General features: G+C 39.1%; 2 protein-coding genes across 3 annotated transcripts in view; one reads left to right on the top strand and one right to left on the bottom strand.

Moving 5' to 3' along the window:
- fry (Protein furry) overlaps positions 1 to 10,738 on the bottom strand; it is a 227,533-nt gene extending 216,795 nt beyond the window's left edge. For both annotated transcript variants that reach the window (XM_065231242.1, XM_065231265.1), the window contains exon 1: positions 10,509 to 10,738. In XM_065231242.1, coding sequence (XP_065087314.1) covers positions 10,509 to 10,614 — 106 coding nt within the window. In that variant the 5' untranslated portion in view covers positions 10,615 to 10,738. The remainder of the gene's footprint in view (positions 1 to 10,508) is intronic.
- Positions 10,739 to 12,328: 1,590 nt separating this feature from the next.
- On the top strand, positions 12,329 to 14,171 carry LOC135709040 (UPF0046 protein C25E10.12). Its single transcript, XM_065231231.1, has 2 exons — positions 12,329 to 12,696; positions 12,759 to 14,171. The coding sequence occupies exons 1-2, from the start codon at positions 12,429 to 12,431 to the stop codon at positions 13,388 to 13,390; spliced, it is 900 nt and encodes a 299-aa protein (XP_065087303.1). The 5' UTR covers positions 12,329 to 12,428; the 3' UTR covers positions 13,391 to 14,171.
- Positions 14,172 to 17,799: the final 3,628 nt, after the last annotated feature.

Genomic DNA, 17,799 nt, shown 5'->3' with positions numbered 1-17,799 from the left:
GGGTAATTTATCATATTTCTTCCCTATATCTACATCCTTGCCACGAGCGGTTATTTTTTTTACTTATTTTTTTTTTATTGGACATCAGATGCAACACTATCGTCATCCGTGTAAATTGGCAGAACTTTATTTTATAGGCACACGCTGTGATCGAGTTCGATACAATTGGACATCGTCGAAAATATGTTCGATATGTAGACCTTTTCTCCGAATGCAGCTACCGAATAGGATACAATACATATTTTATTAATTTTTTTTCTTTATTTAAATCAATAATAATAAATTGCGATTGACCAGTTCCAGGCCACATACAATAAAAAAAATAAAAAATTAAGACTCCACCTTCTCAAATATGCATGAAACTTTGCATAATTATGTATTAAGGGCAATCATTCACATTTTTGCAAAAATCGACCATTTTGCATCTTGTTTTTTTTTTTCAAAATGGCGTCGTTGACATTTTTCAATAAATTGTAGCACAAAAACTTCACTTCTGATCGAAATGATGTCTGAGACAAAGTTGTTTAGAAAATGAAATTAGTTCTGCGAAAAATATACACGGTAATTTTTTTATAATTTTGAATATAGATTCAAAAGAAAAAATGTTAAAAGCTGAAATATTACAAAAAGTATACCTTCACTATTTATAATTTAGTTTTTAAATAAAGCTTGAAAATTGACAACAGTCGTAGAACATCAACTTAGGGTCATATTTTTAAAATTCTTGTTAACTAGCTTTTTATGTAATTTTTGCACAGATAACGATTGTAATGTCTCAAATATTGTTTTCTGTGTAGAAAACACATAAAAAAAGTTCAAATATTTGATCAAAAGTTCATGGTCAACGATTTTTGTCAATTTTCAAGTGTCCATGGTTTTAAATATTTCAAAAATTTGAATTTTCAATGAACTTTTTAAAAAATTAAAATAAAAATAAAAATAAGCGGGAAATTTGAGTTAACTCAAAATTACAAGAAATGACATACATATTTTTACCCAGAAAGACTTTATTTTTCTCTACAACTTTGTATCGACGTCAGTTTTTTTTCAGAAGCGACGTTTTCGTGCCACAAATTATTGAAAAATTTGAGAAAATTACAACATCCAAAATGCCCGAATTTTTGTAAAAATGTAAATTATTGTCCATATCAACAAATATGCAAATCTGAGAAGGTCGAGTTTTTTTTCGATTCGTCACTTGGCGTGGAAATGCTCAATTCTAAAAAGGTAGCAGGTTGTTTTAGTTGATTTTTTTTCATAATTCATACTTTAAAAAATGTCTGTGCTCTAAAAATGCCGTCCTGACGGGCTTTTTTGGATACTTGTCAAATGTAATTGAAGGAACTACGTGGACAGAACGGGGCAATAATGAACAGGCCGAGACTTAACGAACAAAAGAATGTTTTATTAAAGCAAACTCGAATTGCTCACATCGAGCTCTTGAATTGGAGACAGCGACAAATAACAGGAGTGACCAGGTCAGATAATCCAACGACTACTTTGATTTCACCCCCTCTCGCTTGGATAGTCCCAGCATCGTCCGAAGTTCCTCAAATCGTCCGGCGTCCGGTGATTGGTTCAATGTTCAGCTCACCGAAATCGCCTAGAACACCGACTAGCCATATTGCTTCCGATGCTGCAGCACTCAGCGCTACATTTTCAGCTTCGCTTGAAGAAGTTGCAACTGTTGTTTGCTTCTTGCTTGACCACGCAACAGTACATCCGAGAACACGGAAAAACAAATCCGCTTACAGTCTGACTCAACAAACCCGATGAGTGGCGCCGCTTGATTGTCTCGCAAGTCAAGCAACACTCGATCGATCCTTTTAAGTATCGTACAACGCGTTTCAGAGCTGTCCAATGTTGTTGTCCAGGTTGAAGTTAGAATCTCCCCAGATATCTGATAGGAAAGCAAATGTCCAGCCTTGTGGACATCATCACGTACATCATGCTTCCCAATAATTCACGGTACGGTTCTTGGACACCTTCGGCCACTTGACGATCCAATTTCAATCCTTTCTCTATTGGCGTCCTTGTTGCATTACACTCCGCCATGCCGAACTTCTGCAAGATCTTTTCCAGGCTAGTTTCTTGAGACAGAATCATTCTACCATTTTGTTCATCGTACCGTATCTTCATCCCAAGAAAGTGAGTCAACTCTCCACAATCGGTCATTTCAAACATCGCCGACAGTTCGCGTTTCAGCTTCATTATGGTGGTCAGCTGCATAGCGGCTATCAGGAGATCATCGACATACAGCACGATGAAAACAACGTATTTCCCCCTCTTTTCGATACGGGTGTATAGGCAATAGTCGTGCTTGGAACATGTGAAACCTAGCTTCAGCAGCGCTTGATTGAATTTTTCGTTCCAACAACGAGGAGACTGCTTCAGACCATACAACGATTTATGTAACTGGCACACCAGCCCAGGGTCTGCCTTGATGCCATCCGAAACAGCCATGAAGATTCTCTCTTGTAGCTCACCATGAAGGAAAGCCATCTTGACGTCCATCTGATGGAACTGGAATCCCCTTTGTACGCCTACGGCCAGCACAATTCGAATCGTCGTTAACTTCGCAACGGGCGCATATGTTTCATTGTAGTCGATCTTCGATTTCGGCGTACGATTTCGGGGGATCTGGGAGCCTGTGCTCCCGTTCACTGCGCCTAGTGTCAGACTCTGAATAGTCATCACCTCTATGTTGTGAAGGGAGCGCCCCAGGGTTTTCATCCGGATCAACGGTGCTTTGCGTATCCGGAACGACTTCATCTTCGATTTCACATTTGATAACAGCTACTGCTTCTTGTTCGGCCGACGAATTGTCCAACTCTGGCGGATACAGCATGGAAATCACTAAGGGAACCTTCGAGCCTTCATCTTCTTCATTTGCGTATGGTAAAGAAGCTTCATCGAACTTGATGTCACGAGAGATGAATACTTGTCTTGCTTTTCTGTCCCATAAGCGGTAGCCATTTGGAGCATAGCCAATCATGACCGCCTCCCGACTCTTGTTGTTTGTTGGATGTGCTTTACATCCAAAGATACTCAGCTTGGAGAGATCAGGTTTGGCCAAGCTGCTAAGCAGGTTGTTCAGTGCTAAACAGGTGTACGATTATCCGACAGAGCAGCAGTAGGACACCGGTTCAACAAGTACGTTCCAGTAAGTGCTGCCTCCGACCACAACTTTGGCATATTTGAGTCGATAAGGATGGTTCTCACCTTTTCTACTAGGGTTAGTTGAACCGTTCAGCCACGCCGTTTTATTGAGGCGAGTATGCAACGGTTGGCTGAATTTGAATTCCCTTTCGTTTGTAGTACGCTTACTGTTCTCCGGAGCTATACTCACGTCCCTGGTCGACAGTTAGCTTGCAAATTTGTTTTTCAAACTGGGTAGTTACCATGGCTTCATACTCTTGAAAATGTACGAAGACTTCGGACTTTCTCTTCATCAGGTAGATGCACGTAAAATGGCTGTAGTCATCTATAAAGTAGACGAAATATCTCTATCCATCCCAAGCCGGTGGATGGATTGGTCCGCACACATCCGAATGTATCCGCTCTAACAATCGACTGGCTCGCTCACGAGTTTCGTTTAAGGGTTCTCTGTACTGCTTTCCAAGCACACATGTGTCACAGAATCCAATTGAATCAACTTTTGGGCCAAGGCCTTCCACCATATTGTGTCGAACTAACGTATTCATTGTGGTCTGACTGGCGTGACCCAAACGACGATGCCAGAGATTGCTGACCTCCGCTGCGCAGAGATTTGCTGTAGGTCCTACAACATCCAGATCTAACTCCAACTCGTAGAGATTTTCTCGCTACTGTGCCACACCGATCGCCGCATCACCTTGCTTCATCAGCGTCTGATGTTTTCCGCCGCGGCTTGTGAAAAACACGTCAATCTCGGCTTGGGACATCTTCTTGACAGAAAGCAGGTTGCCTCGCAGCTCTGGTACGAAAATAACATTACGGAAGGGTGAGAAATAATTGCGATACTATGTCGTTCTCTTCGAGCTTCGCGTCTGCCAATTTGAGTTGGCGTATGATATCGTCGAACTGTTGAAAATGATGCCGCATCGAAGTTCCTTCTTTCATATGGAACCTGGCCAACTGCTTCCGCAACAGGGTCTGACTTACAACAGACTTGTTCGTTGTTGATGAGTGGAGGGGGGGGGGGTAGAAAAGGTTGTTGATGAATGGGTGGGGGGGGGTAGGAGAGGTTGTTGAGGGAGGGGGAGAGAATGTTGTGACAGGGGGAGGGGGTTTACATACATAACTTTTCCTCATTGTGGTCACGCCGTGATCCACCTTAAGCCGCTGATTTGGTCCTGCTTACTGCAGGACCAAGTGCCACGCCGTCCAAAGCGAAAATGAGCAAAAGCATGACAGCAGCGCTGTTTTATATCTTTTCAGGTTCAGAACCTGATAGGATTTCCCGCCGTTTTTTATGAATGGGGCGGAGCAAAAAGTTTCTTTTGTGCAGAATATGTAAAAAAGGATGGACTTTGGATGTTAATATAATTGCATATATAGAGGTACCAGATATGTTTTACAAAAAAAAAAAAAAAAAAAAAAAAAAAAAAAAAAAAAAAAAAAAAAAAAAAAAAAAAAAAATTATATGGTAATCGTCCAAGTTAAACTAAAATAAAGATCATTTAAACTTTTACAGTCAGTTGTTGGTAATTCATCGAGTGTATGTCTCGTATTAAGCAATATTTTTTTTGAAAATGTTGGCTCTGCATGTAAAAAATTAATTGTTCATACATTATTAGGGTTTGCTTAAAATCTATTTTCCCGAAAAAAAAATGATCGTCAAAGTCCATGTCTTTTTCGGGTTATTGTGAGGGGGAGGGGGAGGGGGTTGTCAAGCGGGAGGGTGTTTTACATGCACGATTTTTCAAGTCTCATTCCTCATTGTGGTGGACACGTCGTGATCCACCTTTAGCCGCTGACCTAGTCCTGCTTGATGCAGGACTTAGTGCCACACCGTCCGAAGTGGTAATGAGCAGAGGCATGAGAGCAGCGCTGATTTATATCTTTTCAGGTTCAAGCAGAATGATGTGCAACCAAGTGGTATTCGTTTATGATGACTGGGTTTGGGAAAAAGGCTTATTTCATGAAATCAGTGATAAAATTATCATTTGTACATTTTCAAAAGTTTAATTACAGAAAATTGGAAAAATATTTATTTCAACAGGTTCGTAATGTAATATCCTATCGATTGGCGTATTTGGATTTTAATTTCATCTATAAATGACAAAGTTACAAGCGTTCAAAACCTAACACTCCTTCACCACACATATTTTTTGATTTGCACCCCAGTATAGTCAACAAAGACGTAGTTCTACGTCAAAATTAGATCCAGGAAGAGAAATATGTTCAAAACTAAGAGAACCCACAGATCCCAGATTTGAAAAAGAAAGCCAGATTCAAGGCCTTGGAAAATTGTCAAGGCTGTTGGTCGTACGATGATAAATTCAAAAATATTGTATCTTGAATTTCTAACTAGACTCCTCATAAGTGCGGAACCTCTAATAAAAGTAAGCTTTAATAATTTAAAAAAATCATATCTTGAATACGGTACATTTTCTAACAAAAGCCTTTTAAAACTGTTTGATTGTTCAGTCAATACCCGAGCAAAGTCCAGCATCAAAATGACACCAAATTGAAATCAAGTTTTGATATCAACATTAAACTAAAATCCTAATTTGATTTCAGTTTATGCAATTGACAAATTTTGTTTTCATTTTGCTGTACATTTGCTCTTCAAAAATATGTTGTTGCGTTGAATACTTGTTTTGTTATCAACAGGAAAAATTAATATCAAATTAAGTTTTCAGTTTGCTCTCACAGATAGCAGATATAGTTTTCAATGTGATGTCACAGGAAGATTTTTTTGCTCTCAATTTTGATATTTTAACCTTTAAAACGGCCAAAACGACAGCAACCTAAGCAATCATTATCAGCGAAATCACAACATCAAATTAAGATTTCAATTTGATCTCAGACTTTGCTCGGGATACCGTTCAATATTGACTGAAATTTAGTTCGTAGGTAACTGGTTTAATATTTTTACAATTTTTGTATACTAAAAATTCTGTTAAAGTTACAACATTATCCAAAATTCACACTGAATAAAAATTACTTATATTCTCAGAATTGGGTCGGCCAAATTATGAAATGAAAGTGGTACCGTAAAACAGGATATCTTTGATAATGCGGGTAACATTGATGGTAAAATATAATGACTAAATTTACTCTCTTCACTATCTCCGAATTGGGAACATTGGTTCCATATTGTAGCTTACAGTATTTCCATTGTCATCGTATGTAGTTTTTTTTATGATATGTGTTACATATTTTACAAATATATTAAAAATCGAATTTCTTGTTTTTCGCCTGTTTGAAAAAGTACCAAACCATCACTTATGAAATGTATTTAGGATATAGCCATCGCAAATTTAATGATGTACTCTTATTGCTTATGGTGTTACTGATTATATACTCATTCAAAGTTTCATATTTCTTGAGCTAAATGGTTTGAGATGTTTTTACATTCATCGAGTATTATGAAAGTAACCCCAAAACAAACAAAAAATGATGTCCAGTCACAATACAAAAAAAAAACTAGTGCAAATGCAGTAATTTTCGTTAAACATATTTCTAACGAATTGATTCTGGGATCCTCAGTACTTGTTTAAAAAAAATAATATTTTAAAAACATCAATTGCTGTAAAAAACTGTAGCATATATTTAAAAAAAAACTATCAAAGTTATCCCGTTTTACGTTAGTAGAGCCTTTATTCTATACCCATACGTTTGTGAAAGTTTGGTTGAATATTTTAGAATATGCTTTAAATCAAAAAAAATAGTTATTCATAGCCATCGATTAGGGATCACCCTACAGTATGGGTTGTCGATGTTGTAAGTTTATTTGGAATTTAAGTATAAATATATGGATATGATGAGCCACATAGCAACGAAGTAAGAGTCAAGCCGTTAAGCCGAAGACGAACACGCTGTGGTGGTTTGCTGAAGATGATGTTTTCTTATATTTCACAAAATATAACGGTTTAGTAAAATACTATTAAATAAAATTGATTACCTGTTTCATGAACAGGTTGCACAAGCGGACGAGACGCCTCTGTAATTTCCACAATCGGAAGGGGAATATATTCTATTCGAAGAATACGGATAATTTCTTCCTACGAAAATTAAGATAATTGAATTGAAAAAAAAAACAATATTAGCCTCTCGCCTCCGTTGAGCTCCAAGAGGCAATGAGCATACCAAATAAATATTATGTATGTCGATCTCCTGATCTCCACTAAAATTGTATTTGTATTGTTATGTAGTAACTCATCATATCATATGTGAGAATTATTATCGCTTTAGTTTAAAATAGTCCAAACTGCGAAATGGTCGAAAAGACGAATTGGCTCACCGCGAATCGGTCGACCGCAAAATGGTTAAACGTTTTAAATGTTATACGTTCGATTGTGGAGGAGAAATCACTGCTCATAAAGTTCAAATATGAGGAAGTTATGCCTTGTTGCATAATTGCGAATAATTTATTTTCCATATATGCTGATGGAAAGGCAGTTGCATCTTGCGGGAGCAACGTTCAATACGTGATAATGTACCACCATCTTCCACCAGAAATCCCGGATCGCGCTCTAGCGTTGGTGCTGGAGAAAAACAGGGATGTGAAACTTATCATTCGGGTGAATTTCCCTGCAGACATGGGCCTCAAAATGTACACAATGTGGTAAATGTGGACGTTAAAAAGGAGATTTCCCACTCGCTTCATTTACAATCGAAAGGGAAACATATTTTATCAAGGGAACAAAATCTTGTGACTCCTTTGTAAGATGGCGGAAGGCCCGGAATCGGCAAGTACATGAAGAAGAAAATCAACAACGGAACCAAGAACAGAACATTACCAGAACGTGTTTTATAAAATTATTTACTAGTTCTCGGCTCCGTGGAGTCTTTTTGGACAATTAAGCCTTAATAAATAAACTGATTGAAAAACAATCGCATTTTTACGTAAAATAATAAAAAAAAATCATTCTACGCATCATTTTTCATCAATTAGCTTTTATAAACATGTTTCCTAAGATCATCCGTTCCCAAGTTATTTAGTTTTTTATTTTTAGATGAACATAAGGGTAATCAAAGAGGGTGACGCCTAAGCTTTTTCACATTTATATCGCTGTGATGAAGCAACTGTAAATGTAGAGGAAATTTATATTTGTAACTGTAACCAGTTCGTTTTTGTTTCCTAATCTGGTTAAGATGTTCTACTTAATTATCTTAAAGATAACCGTCCAGCTCAAACCTGTGTATGGGGTAAGAGGTGGGGCCATCATCATCATATATAATGTTGCAGCGCAGGGTGGGGCAGTAAGAGCGCAAGTCAATACAAGACCGATAATAAAAGATAGGTAATGGCTGACTCGTCACTTGCAGACTACATGATCGGTATATGAAGGGAATTTCTATTTTTTTTTTTTTTTCATTTTTTTTAAGAAACCGATGCGCATCTTCAGTAGTCTTATTGTTCCAAAGTATACCTTAAACATCCATCTTGAAGGTGATTTAGAAACAATTAGAATTATTATGCTTTGCTATGTGAGATTCTATAACATTCCCCAGAAAACCATTCCCCCGAAAACCATTCCCCCGAAAACCATTCCCCAGAAAACCATTCCCCAGAAAATTATGCCATGAAATCTTCTTTCGCGTAAATAAAAAGAAGAGAAAAACTTCTTAATGGGTCAAGGGCAGCGAAAAGGCAGTGAAACTAATCAGAGAGTTTTATCATGAAAAATATATCAAATGTGTATATTAAGCTGTTCTGTAATATAAAACTGAAATATAATATCAAATGACCAAAAAAAAAGTGATAAATTACTAATTTCATCATCTTTTCTGGGGAATGGTATATTCTGGGAAATGCTCTTCTGGAGAGTGGGTATGGGAAATGGAATTCTGGAGAATGGAATTCTGGAGAATGGAATTCTGGAGAATGGAATTCTGCGGAATGTAATTCTGGGGAATGGAACTCTGGGGAATGGAATTCTGGGGTATGGTTTCCTGGGAATGGTTTTCTGGGGAATGTTATAGAATCCTATGTGAAATTGTTGATACATAAAATATTGAGGCGTGGATGAGCTGACTAAATTGGGTTATTACTGTATCTATGAACATTACTTCAATGTCCGTTTTCTTAAATAATTGATTTTGACTTCGAAACTATCGTGTTATCCTTGAATTCTGCACATCCGCGTCCTGTTTTCGATATCTAGAATGGTAAACTCTGGCGCCCCGGAATTTAGATTTACAAAATACTTTGAAAAGTTATATGGTTAAGTTAAATTTTATTAATTTTATTATTTATTCAAAAATTATCAACTTTCACACCTTTATCCCATTTGCTAATCATTTCGGTAATTACCAAAATAAATAAGTTAGATGGTACCGTAAAGTCACCATCTACCGCTCGCTGTATAATTATTTTCATATTTTTTTTCTGAACTTGCACATAATTACTGGTATTATTTTATTTTAGTTTATTTATTTTGCGAGACAGCAGGTTAATGATACTACTGGTATTCATTGTAAATATACTACTGGTATTTGTTGTAATTCTTCGTAAATAATGATAATACGTATGCAGTGAGCGGTGAAAGAAGCATGAGCGACCTTACGTTACTATAAAACGTACAAACGTAAAACCTAAAATTTCCCCTATCTGAAGGTAGTGTTAGCATGCATGGGCGAGCTACCAGGTACGCCAAATCGACGATCAAATCCATTGTTTACAAAAGCTGAAACGTCTTTTCGAAAAAGTAATCGAGAAATGAAGTAATTGCAAAAACATCAGTGGATGTAAATTTGTTCACAAAGACTGTGTACATCGTTCAACGTAATATTACAAAACTGATGGAATCTATATTATTCATTCGGAACTACTACATCTAGGTCGCAGCAGTTTCGATGTATCATTCAACAACTTTTTTTTGCTGTGTATATACGCCGCATTTGATGAATCCTATTTTTACCGTATTCATTCTTAAAGACTCAGTCGCGCATGTAAACAAACGATGACGTCAAATATGATGAAGCAAAAATTATTGATGTTAAATTGCTGCACTAGCAATAAACAAGCAGATGTACACATTCGTGCTAGAAAGTGAATAGATTGCACCAAGTACTGGTTGTTTTTTCCAAGAAACGTCAATCGATCATGATCCAGTGCAGATAACGGGAATCCTATCGATCCAGAAGAAAAATTACCAAAAACGCTCTCCATCCGGATGTTGTGCATGTCATTCTTAGTTGAGAAATAATCAATTTCGTCAATGTTCCATTTCCATTGGACTTCCGTGAGAACACAATTTTAAAGTTCCGTTTTAAGATCTAAACCAGTAATATTAAATGAAAGCATCCTCCCACTATTGTCGTAGAGGCCATTATTATGCATCAGAAAAACTCACCCGAACTGCCCCCAAAGAAAAGATTCACTCCGTTTGGGTTGCTCTCCGACGTATTTTCCTCGCCGTTTTCACCACCTTCCGATTCCTCACCAACGGACCGTTGCATTTTCACGCGTCACGAACCCGCCGCGAACCGAAATTACCCGGAAAAACACTCGAATTTTCACTTTTCACACGACGCCCGATCGATAACAAAAAAGTTTATTTTTTTTCACTTTTCGGTTCCCGTTACGATATGACAGTTTACACGCTGTGCTGCCAGTTACATGGGTAAAAGTCGATTGTAAACAACAAAATCTCTGGAGTACCTTTTTAATAGGTCTTATGTAACTAATGCAAACAGATTGAGATTTTAAAACTACACTCCTCAGACTACACTGATACAAAATCCATTGGCAAAAATACTATATTACTTGTTTAAATTTACTGAAATCATAGTGGATTGAATGGTAAAAATCGTGGTTATATTGAAAATAAATGTTTTCTGCAAAATAGTACTCCTAACAATGGTCCATGTTTCAGTATACCTGACACGCCAAGTAGCCAATCGGTGGAAACTAACGATTTTAAATTGGCTCACTACTTGACTTATTCATGTGTGGGACACATAAAAACAATCTTTGAATTTTTATTAGTGTATAACCTTACCATAACCATTATGTGCATAAACAATTAATAAAAAGGATCTTATATAATTCCCTTCTCGAAAATATATGGGAAAAACAAGAATTTTGAAAAGTAATGATTCGTAACAACCCATTATTTGTAATCTCCAGTTCCAAAAAACCATAATTCACATAAGGTTAAAGCTTTATCACTCAAATCTTCATTTAAAGTTCCATAACCATTTCAGTTAAAAATGAACAGAAATTATAAGTCATTTTTAAACATTTTTGAAAAGGTCAAGCACTACACTGAGGCAAATAGACCTAAGAATTTCATAAGGCTCGACTTATGAACAACATATATGAAATTCATTGAATAATGAATGATTTTCGGGTAGCATGAGGTAGTTCTTATACACCTTTAACCATTTCATTTTCACAAGCGTTGAAAGACAAGTGGTCAACATACGGGCCCCCTAACCTCAACGTCCATTTGCCGGTTCCAGTCTGCTCCGATTTATTATTTTTTCGTCAACATTATTTTTCATAACGCAAAACAATGAAATTCACACTAATTTCTTATGGCTAAAATTCACAAGTGTTTCTTATGGAATTCTTACGTTCTTTTGCCTGCGTGTAGAAAACCGGATTTATTTATTTCCTAAATTATTTATCGGCATGTATCAAAAATTGGAAGAAATACGGATTTATTGGTAATTCTGGCAACACTGGCCTGAGGAGCCGCATAAAAAAACATGTCAGTTGACCGTCGACGTGTTTGACAACACTCCGAATTGCTATGGTTGTCAAACGTCAGGATGCATTTTTTATGCAGTTTTTGCAGCGCGCAACAGCTGATCGATTGATGACCTAATTTACAAAATTCAATTTCTGAATAAAAACATGCTCCATTCACGCCGGTTATGAGTCGAAACCAGTGCATTCGTCTAAAATATTTAATGACATCTGAAGGTTTGTCACGTCCAATCAAACTTTCAGAGATAAACGCCGACGTATGTTTACGACAGTCAGCTGTTTTAAGTAAACACTGCTCAAGGACGAGTACAGGGTGCTTCATAACTGCATCGTTCACCGTTTGACTTATCGGGCGCATTTTACTTGACGGTACTTTGAAAACAACATCAAGCGGTTTGCGTCACAACAAAACACTAAACTTTTGCAACATTGCATTTTTTTATCTAATCGATTTCGCAATCGGTTCGCGTTTTCATTAGTGTTTACTTGCAAAAAGGTTTCATCCGTTTCGACGTGCTGGTGCGCCGGTAATTTTTGTTTTAAGTAGAACAGTGCTATCATGAAGATCGACATCCATCCTCTGACGGATGATCCAACGCTGGCGTGGAAAGACATTTCCAAATCCCAGCGAGTAATAAAAATCAACACCAAGCCACCCGGCTCGGATGTTCCGAACAACAAGGTGCGGGTGGTTTGCATGTCCGATACGCACTCCCTTACGCATCATATAAAATTTGACATCCCTGATGGAGACATCTTTATCCACGCGGGAGACTTTACCCGTTGTGGCAAGCTGGACGAAGTCGTTGACTTCAACAATTGGTTGGGTGAGTACCAGACTAGCTTGTCTTCAATTGGGTCAATTTGTAAGTTCGATTTCTCATTGCAGAGAAATTGCCGCACAAGCATAAGCTGGTCATTGCAGGTAATCACGAGCTCAGCTTCGATCATACGTTTACGCACCCATTCCAGAATGCGAGTGCTTGTTGTAAAAAGACCGGCAGTACATTGCTAGACGAAATTCCAACGCTAGGCAACTCCAAAGAAAGCCTGGCGGAAGCGGTAAAAACGGAAAACATTCGACAATATCTTAGTAATTGTGTGTACCTGCAGGACGAGTGTATCGAATTGTATGGTTTGAAAATATACGGCACTCCGTGGCAGCCTGAATTCTGCAAGTGGGCATTCAACCTAAAACGAGGCCAAGATTGTCTGGATAAGTGGGAGAAGATTCCGGAGAACCTGGATATTCTAATCACCCATACGCCTCCCGTTGGTCATGGCGATTTGTGCTGTTCCGGAGTTCGTGCGGGATGTGTGGAACTACTAACGACCGTGCAACAGCGAGTCAAACCGAAGTACCATGTGTTTGGCCACGTACACGAAGGCTACGGCATCACATCGGACGGTAAGGTCATTTTTATCAATGCCTCTACTTGTGACATCAACTATCTACCAAACAACCACCCGATCGTGTTTGATGTTACGCTTCCGAAAGGGCGAACTAAAGATGAGGCGTAAGAGGGACATAGTGTGGTAAAATTTATGATAGCTTAGTTGATAACGCTTAGGACCTAGAAGATAATGATTTACAGTGCATAGATGCCATGACACATTGCGGAAAAGTGGCGTAGATGTAGCTTACACGTTACGGTTACACGAAACTATAATGTTCCAGTGACATCAAACTTATTAATAGGGCTTAGGCTACAATTGAACAGTTCATTCATAAAATCACAACACGACAAAATCATACGACTGGGAGATCAAAACGGACATACCGGTATACTTTTGAGCTGAGTTTTTTTTTTAATTAGCCTACTAAGCTTTTTCAATACAATCAATGTTCATTTGCTGGATGAAGTCAACAACTTTGTTCCGGAAATGTTTAGAAAAACAGCAGAACGGGTTGTACCATTACATAAGAATTAATGGAGTGAATCAAACTTGAAACGTATTTTTCTCGGCTTGCTGAATTGTGCTATGGGACGGGCTAGCCATGAGCGACATAGTACTTCCTGTAAATTTTTTGTGACGTTCTTCAGTTGTGACATTTAGAGAAAGTTGTTGGAATGTTGGGAAATCGCTAAGGTGAATATTTTGTTTCTGGAGTAATAATTTTTGTATACTATTTGAAGAGTTGGAATAAGCGTTTCTGGACAATGGATATATATTTTTTTCGGATTGGTATGATTGTGAAGAATCCTTAGGAGTGCTGGAACTCCAAAAATAATTGTTGTTATAGTTTTCCTAAACACGCGTGGGGAAATTTTTTCAACTAGTTCACATTCTGTCTGACACGAGGTCTAACCAATTCTAAGGATAATTTGATTAATAAAAGAAGCAGGCTTGATGGAGCCTCGCTCGCGAATTCGAAATGAGCAGAGCTTAGCATTTTTTTCTGAGGAGTAGAATGCCTACTGCCAAATCATTCCACTGAGCTTCAGAGTGAAAGGGAATGAAAATAACACACTCCTTTGCTTAAGTCTAGAACAGAACCGTTCAAATCCATGATGTTATATCCTTGTTCGCACATCATCCAACCGCTCACACCTGCTAGTAAGGAAGCACCAGCCTGCAAAGTATTGTATAAGTCACAATACGTATTCCAATCATACTCACACAACACACGGTCTCTAAAGCAACCACATTCACGCAACACTCTCATGGGACCTGAAGTTTTAGTCACACTGTACCCGGTCCCCTTCTTCAATACTTTGTACAGTGCATAGCGCGAGTTCTTTTCCGCTTCCCCTTCAGCGTATGTATTATCACACTGAAAAAGTGCATCCATAAATTTCCCACAAGGTGATGTGTTCCAATCACCGTAACCAGTCAACCAGTTTTCAATAGTTCCCCAGTCTACCCCAAGGTCACGTGTCCTTGCCGAGTCGATTCTGTAGTCTTTAGCTGGAATGTCAAATCGACCGATGCCTTGGCAACCAAAAACGCCGTTGGTGCGCATCATTCCTCCGAGTGGCACAGCAAAAGCTAATTCCTGCGCCATCGATAAAACCATCCCCATGTCACCGACCAGAGCCGTCCGTTTGCACATCTCTTTAACGGCTGTCAGCATCTCATGAGGGTGTGGCGCCTGTGTGTTTTCATCCAAGCCGAGATACCCAAACACTTTGGTTGTAAATTTTTCAATTCTGACTTCAAATTTTAAGTCATCACCTAGGTATGGTACGCTGAATGTCGTGTCTTTATTGTACTCTTGATCCACCACAACAATTGCGATTTTCTTCCATTCACCAGGTACGTATACACAGCTTGCACGCGGCATGGTTCCAACGTTAAATTCGGAAGTTGAGGCCGGGTCACGTCTATCGTCATTAGAAAAGGCATAGAGTTCAGTGACAGCGCAATTCCACCATAGTGTTGTCGTATGAGCGATGAGAAACGACATAAACCAACTCTGTTCTAAGTTGTGACTTTCAATTGCAACTATCTCTGCCTCCAGGATGTTAAAGTCTTTCAGCCTGTTGTTCTGCTTTGGCTTACCACATAAAGCGTCCACATATGTACTAAGCGGTACAATCCTCACGTCACAATCCTTACAATCAGCTGGAATCTGCGCTGTCCCTGCCAACACTCCACGGCGGTCGTAAGGGTGAAGGGTCTTCTTACATTCGCTGGATGTAACACCCAGCCTCAGCCGTTTGATGGTATTTGACGCCACGCCCATGTATCCTTCAGGCATAAATGTGAGGAACATCAATAACATACGTAATATCGGAGCCTCATCACGGGCGAAGTTGGCTAAATCTCCGTGATACTTTGACACCAATTGAGTCATCACACTTAAGTTAACGCTGCCACCAGTTGGTATCAGGTTACGTATCTGCATTGAAGCATCTACAGGGGTCAAGATGGCATTAGACCAAAGTTTTGCTCCACGATCGGACAAGTCAGGGGGGTTTGTTCCTTTGCGCATTGTTGAAGACACAGAAACTACATGTCCAGCAACAGTAACACGTTGCACATTGTGGATTTCCTCTGTTTTCACCAGAAAGTTTCCACCTATACCCAGTCACATAAAGCGGGTCTGCGATGAACTGAGGGCTATACTGATCGCGGATGAAGCCATAGGTTCTTGAGGCTCCAAAGCTTGACCACTTGTAAACTCCGACCGGTGCCACTTCAGGTATGGGTCGGTGCCATATAGACGTAAACGCCAAGGCGCTTGACCCACTGCCACTGCCTTCGCGTGTGCTATCATCTTGCCCCACGTGTTTCTGGTTCCGTGTGACATCAGCTTCTGAACCTGATGACTCTCCTTTCCATGAACCGAGCATCCTACTATCCGATGTTTTGGATTGGTCTTTTTGAATAGGTTGTTTTTGGGTGCTTGCTTGTCCTGCTTTAGTGGTGTTCGCTTCCCCTATTTCTGGTTGTCCTGGTTTAAGGGCATTCACTTCTCCTAATTTTGATTGTATTTGGTCGTGTGCTACAATCAGTGTTCCAGAGGCGGCGCGCTCTACTCTGGATCCACTGTCTCCTCCGGTGTTGCTTGTCGGCACCGTTGTCGTAATTTCGCAGGGAATGTCAACTAAGACAAACCCGTCAAGTTCAGGGCTAGTTTCGACTTCCGATGCAGAGCTCATTTAAAACCCTCAAAACAGATTAACAAGTCGTCAAGTGTATGTCTACCTTGCTCAGTGGTCCACCGTAAGTGTGTAATCATTGATTGGCAACTCACTTGATTTCTTGAATTAAACTTTTTCGAAATTTCTTTAATTTTGATGCTCTCGACTTCTGGTATTCTATTGGGCCAGTTCCCAATTTTATTCGTCATTTTCTTTAAATAATACCCTACGACACTCATTCTCGCACTTGTCAATAATCCTCTCTCTCTCGTAATTCATTCGCTGCCGTCGCGGGGAACCGCGCGTTTAATTTTCGATCAGAACATTAACCTATGGGCTAATGTTCTGTTGCTGACGTTTGTTGTTTTTTTCTGTCTTTATTTTCGCGGTGGAGCGATTGGATTTACTTAGGGGCGCTTCAAGAGCTTGTGAGCGAAGGGGGATAAAATGAGAGTGAGGTTTGCTGCCTTTCATGTACATTTTTTCTAACACTCTTGGTGAACTCTGAGCTTCTTGCGTCGAACAAAAAAGTCATCCGAAGTCTCGAAAAGCGCTCCTCACGTCAAATCATCCTCTCGCTGAAGTTCATATTCCTGCCGCCACTCACTTGAGGTGAGGGCTGGTTAAACTCGCAGGACAAGAGTGTTTAAACCCCCCAGTGATTTTGAGGAGTTTCAGCAAGCCTGAAAGGAAGATCCATAAATGACGTAGCATTTTAGGTTGACCAGCCATGTAGAAAAATGCGTTTAAAGGCGGAGGGGGTAGGGGGACTCTATTCATGTCAACCAATGGGCAAACTGACGGAGGTATGACAGGACAAAACAGCTTACTCTTTCACACTTGCATCGCAGTGTGGAATGCTAGAAAGAGTAGTCTGTTGCAGCCATCCTCACCCACTATATTAATCACATTGATGTGAGCTTTGCCGAAATTCGTGATTGTTGTTCCCGCGGGAGAGGGTTCAATGTTGGCACTTTATCAAACGTAAACAAACGTTTAATGGTTGTTTACGTTTAATGAAACAACAAATTTTGTCTATAGTCGCTATATTTATAGTCTGGCGGAAGAATCTCCAGAATCAATAATTCAAGCTTAACATTGCATTAGGTCCTAAGTAACATTGACAGATTCTCTTCGTCGAGGTATTTTAAGCACACATATCGATAAAAGAAGCTTTAAACTAGCATCTAATACGACAAACACAACAAGAAACGGTTATGTGCTCAACTTATTTACGAAAAAGAAATTCGACGAAGAGAATCGATCAATGTTACTTAGGACCTAATGCAATGTTCAGCTTGAATTGAGCTGTCAAATAACGGAACCATCAAGCATATCACG

This window comes from Ochlerotatus camptorhynchus, unplaced genomic scaffold, assembly GCF_037179485.1.
Source record: "Ochlerotatus camptorhynchus isolate MF236.1 unplaced genomic scaffold, CSIRO-AGI_Acam_v1.1 ptg000033l, whole genome shotgun sequence".
NCBI classification, from domain to species: Eukaryota; Metazoa; Arthropoda; class Insecta; order Diptera; family Culicidae; genus Ochlerotatus; species Ochlerotatus camptorhynchus.
This window is presented reverse-complemented; position numbering and strand designations above follow the sequence as displayed.

Coding starts and splice junctions, on each gene's coding strand:
- LOC135709040 (XM_065231231.1), top strand. CDS start 12,429: ATGAAGATCGACATCCATCCTCTGACGGATGATCCAACGCTGGCGTGG. Junction 12,697..12,758: donor TGACTTCAACAATTGGTTGG/GTGAGTACCAGA, acceptor TTCTCATTGCAG/AGAAATTGCCGCACAAGCAT.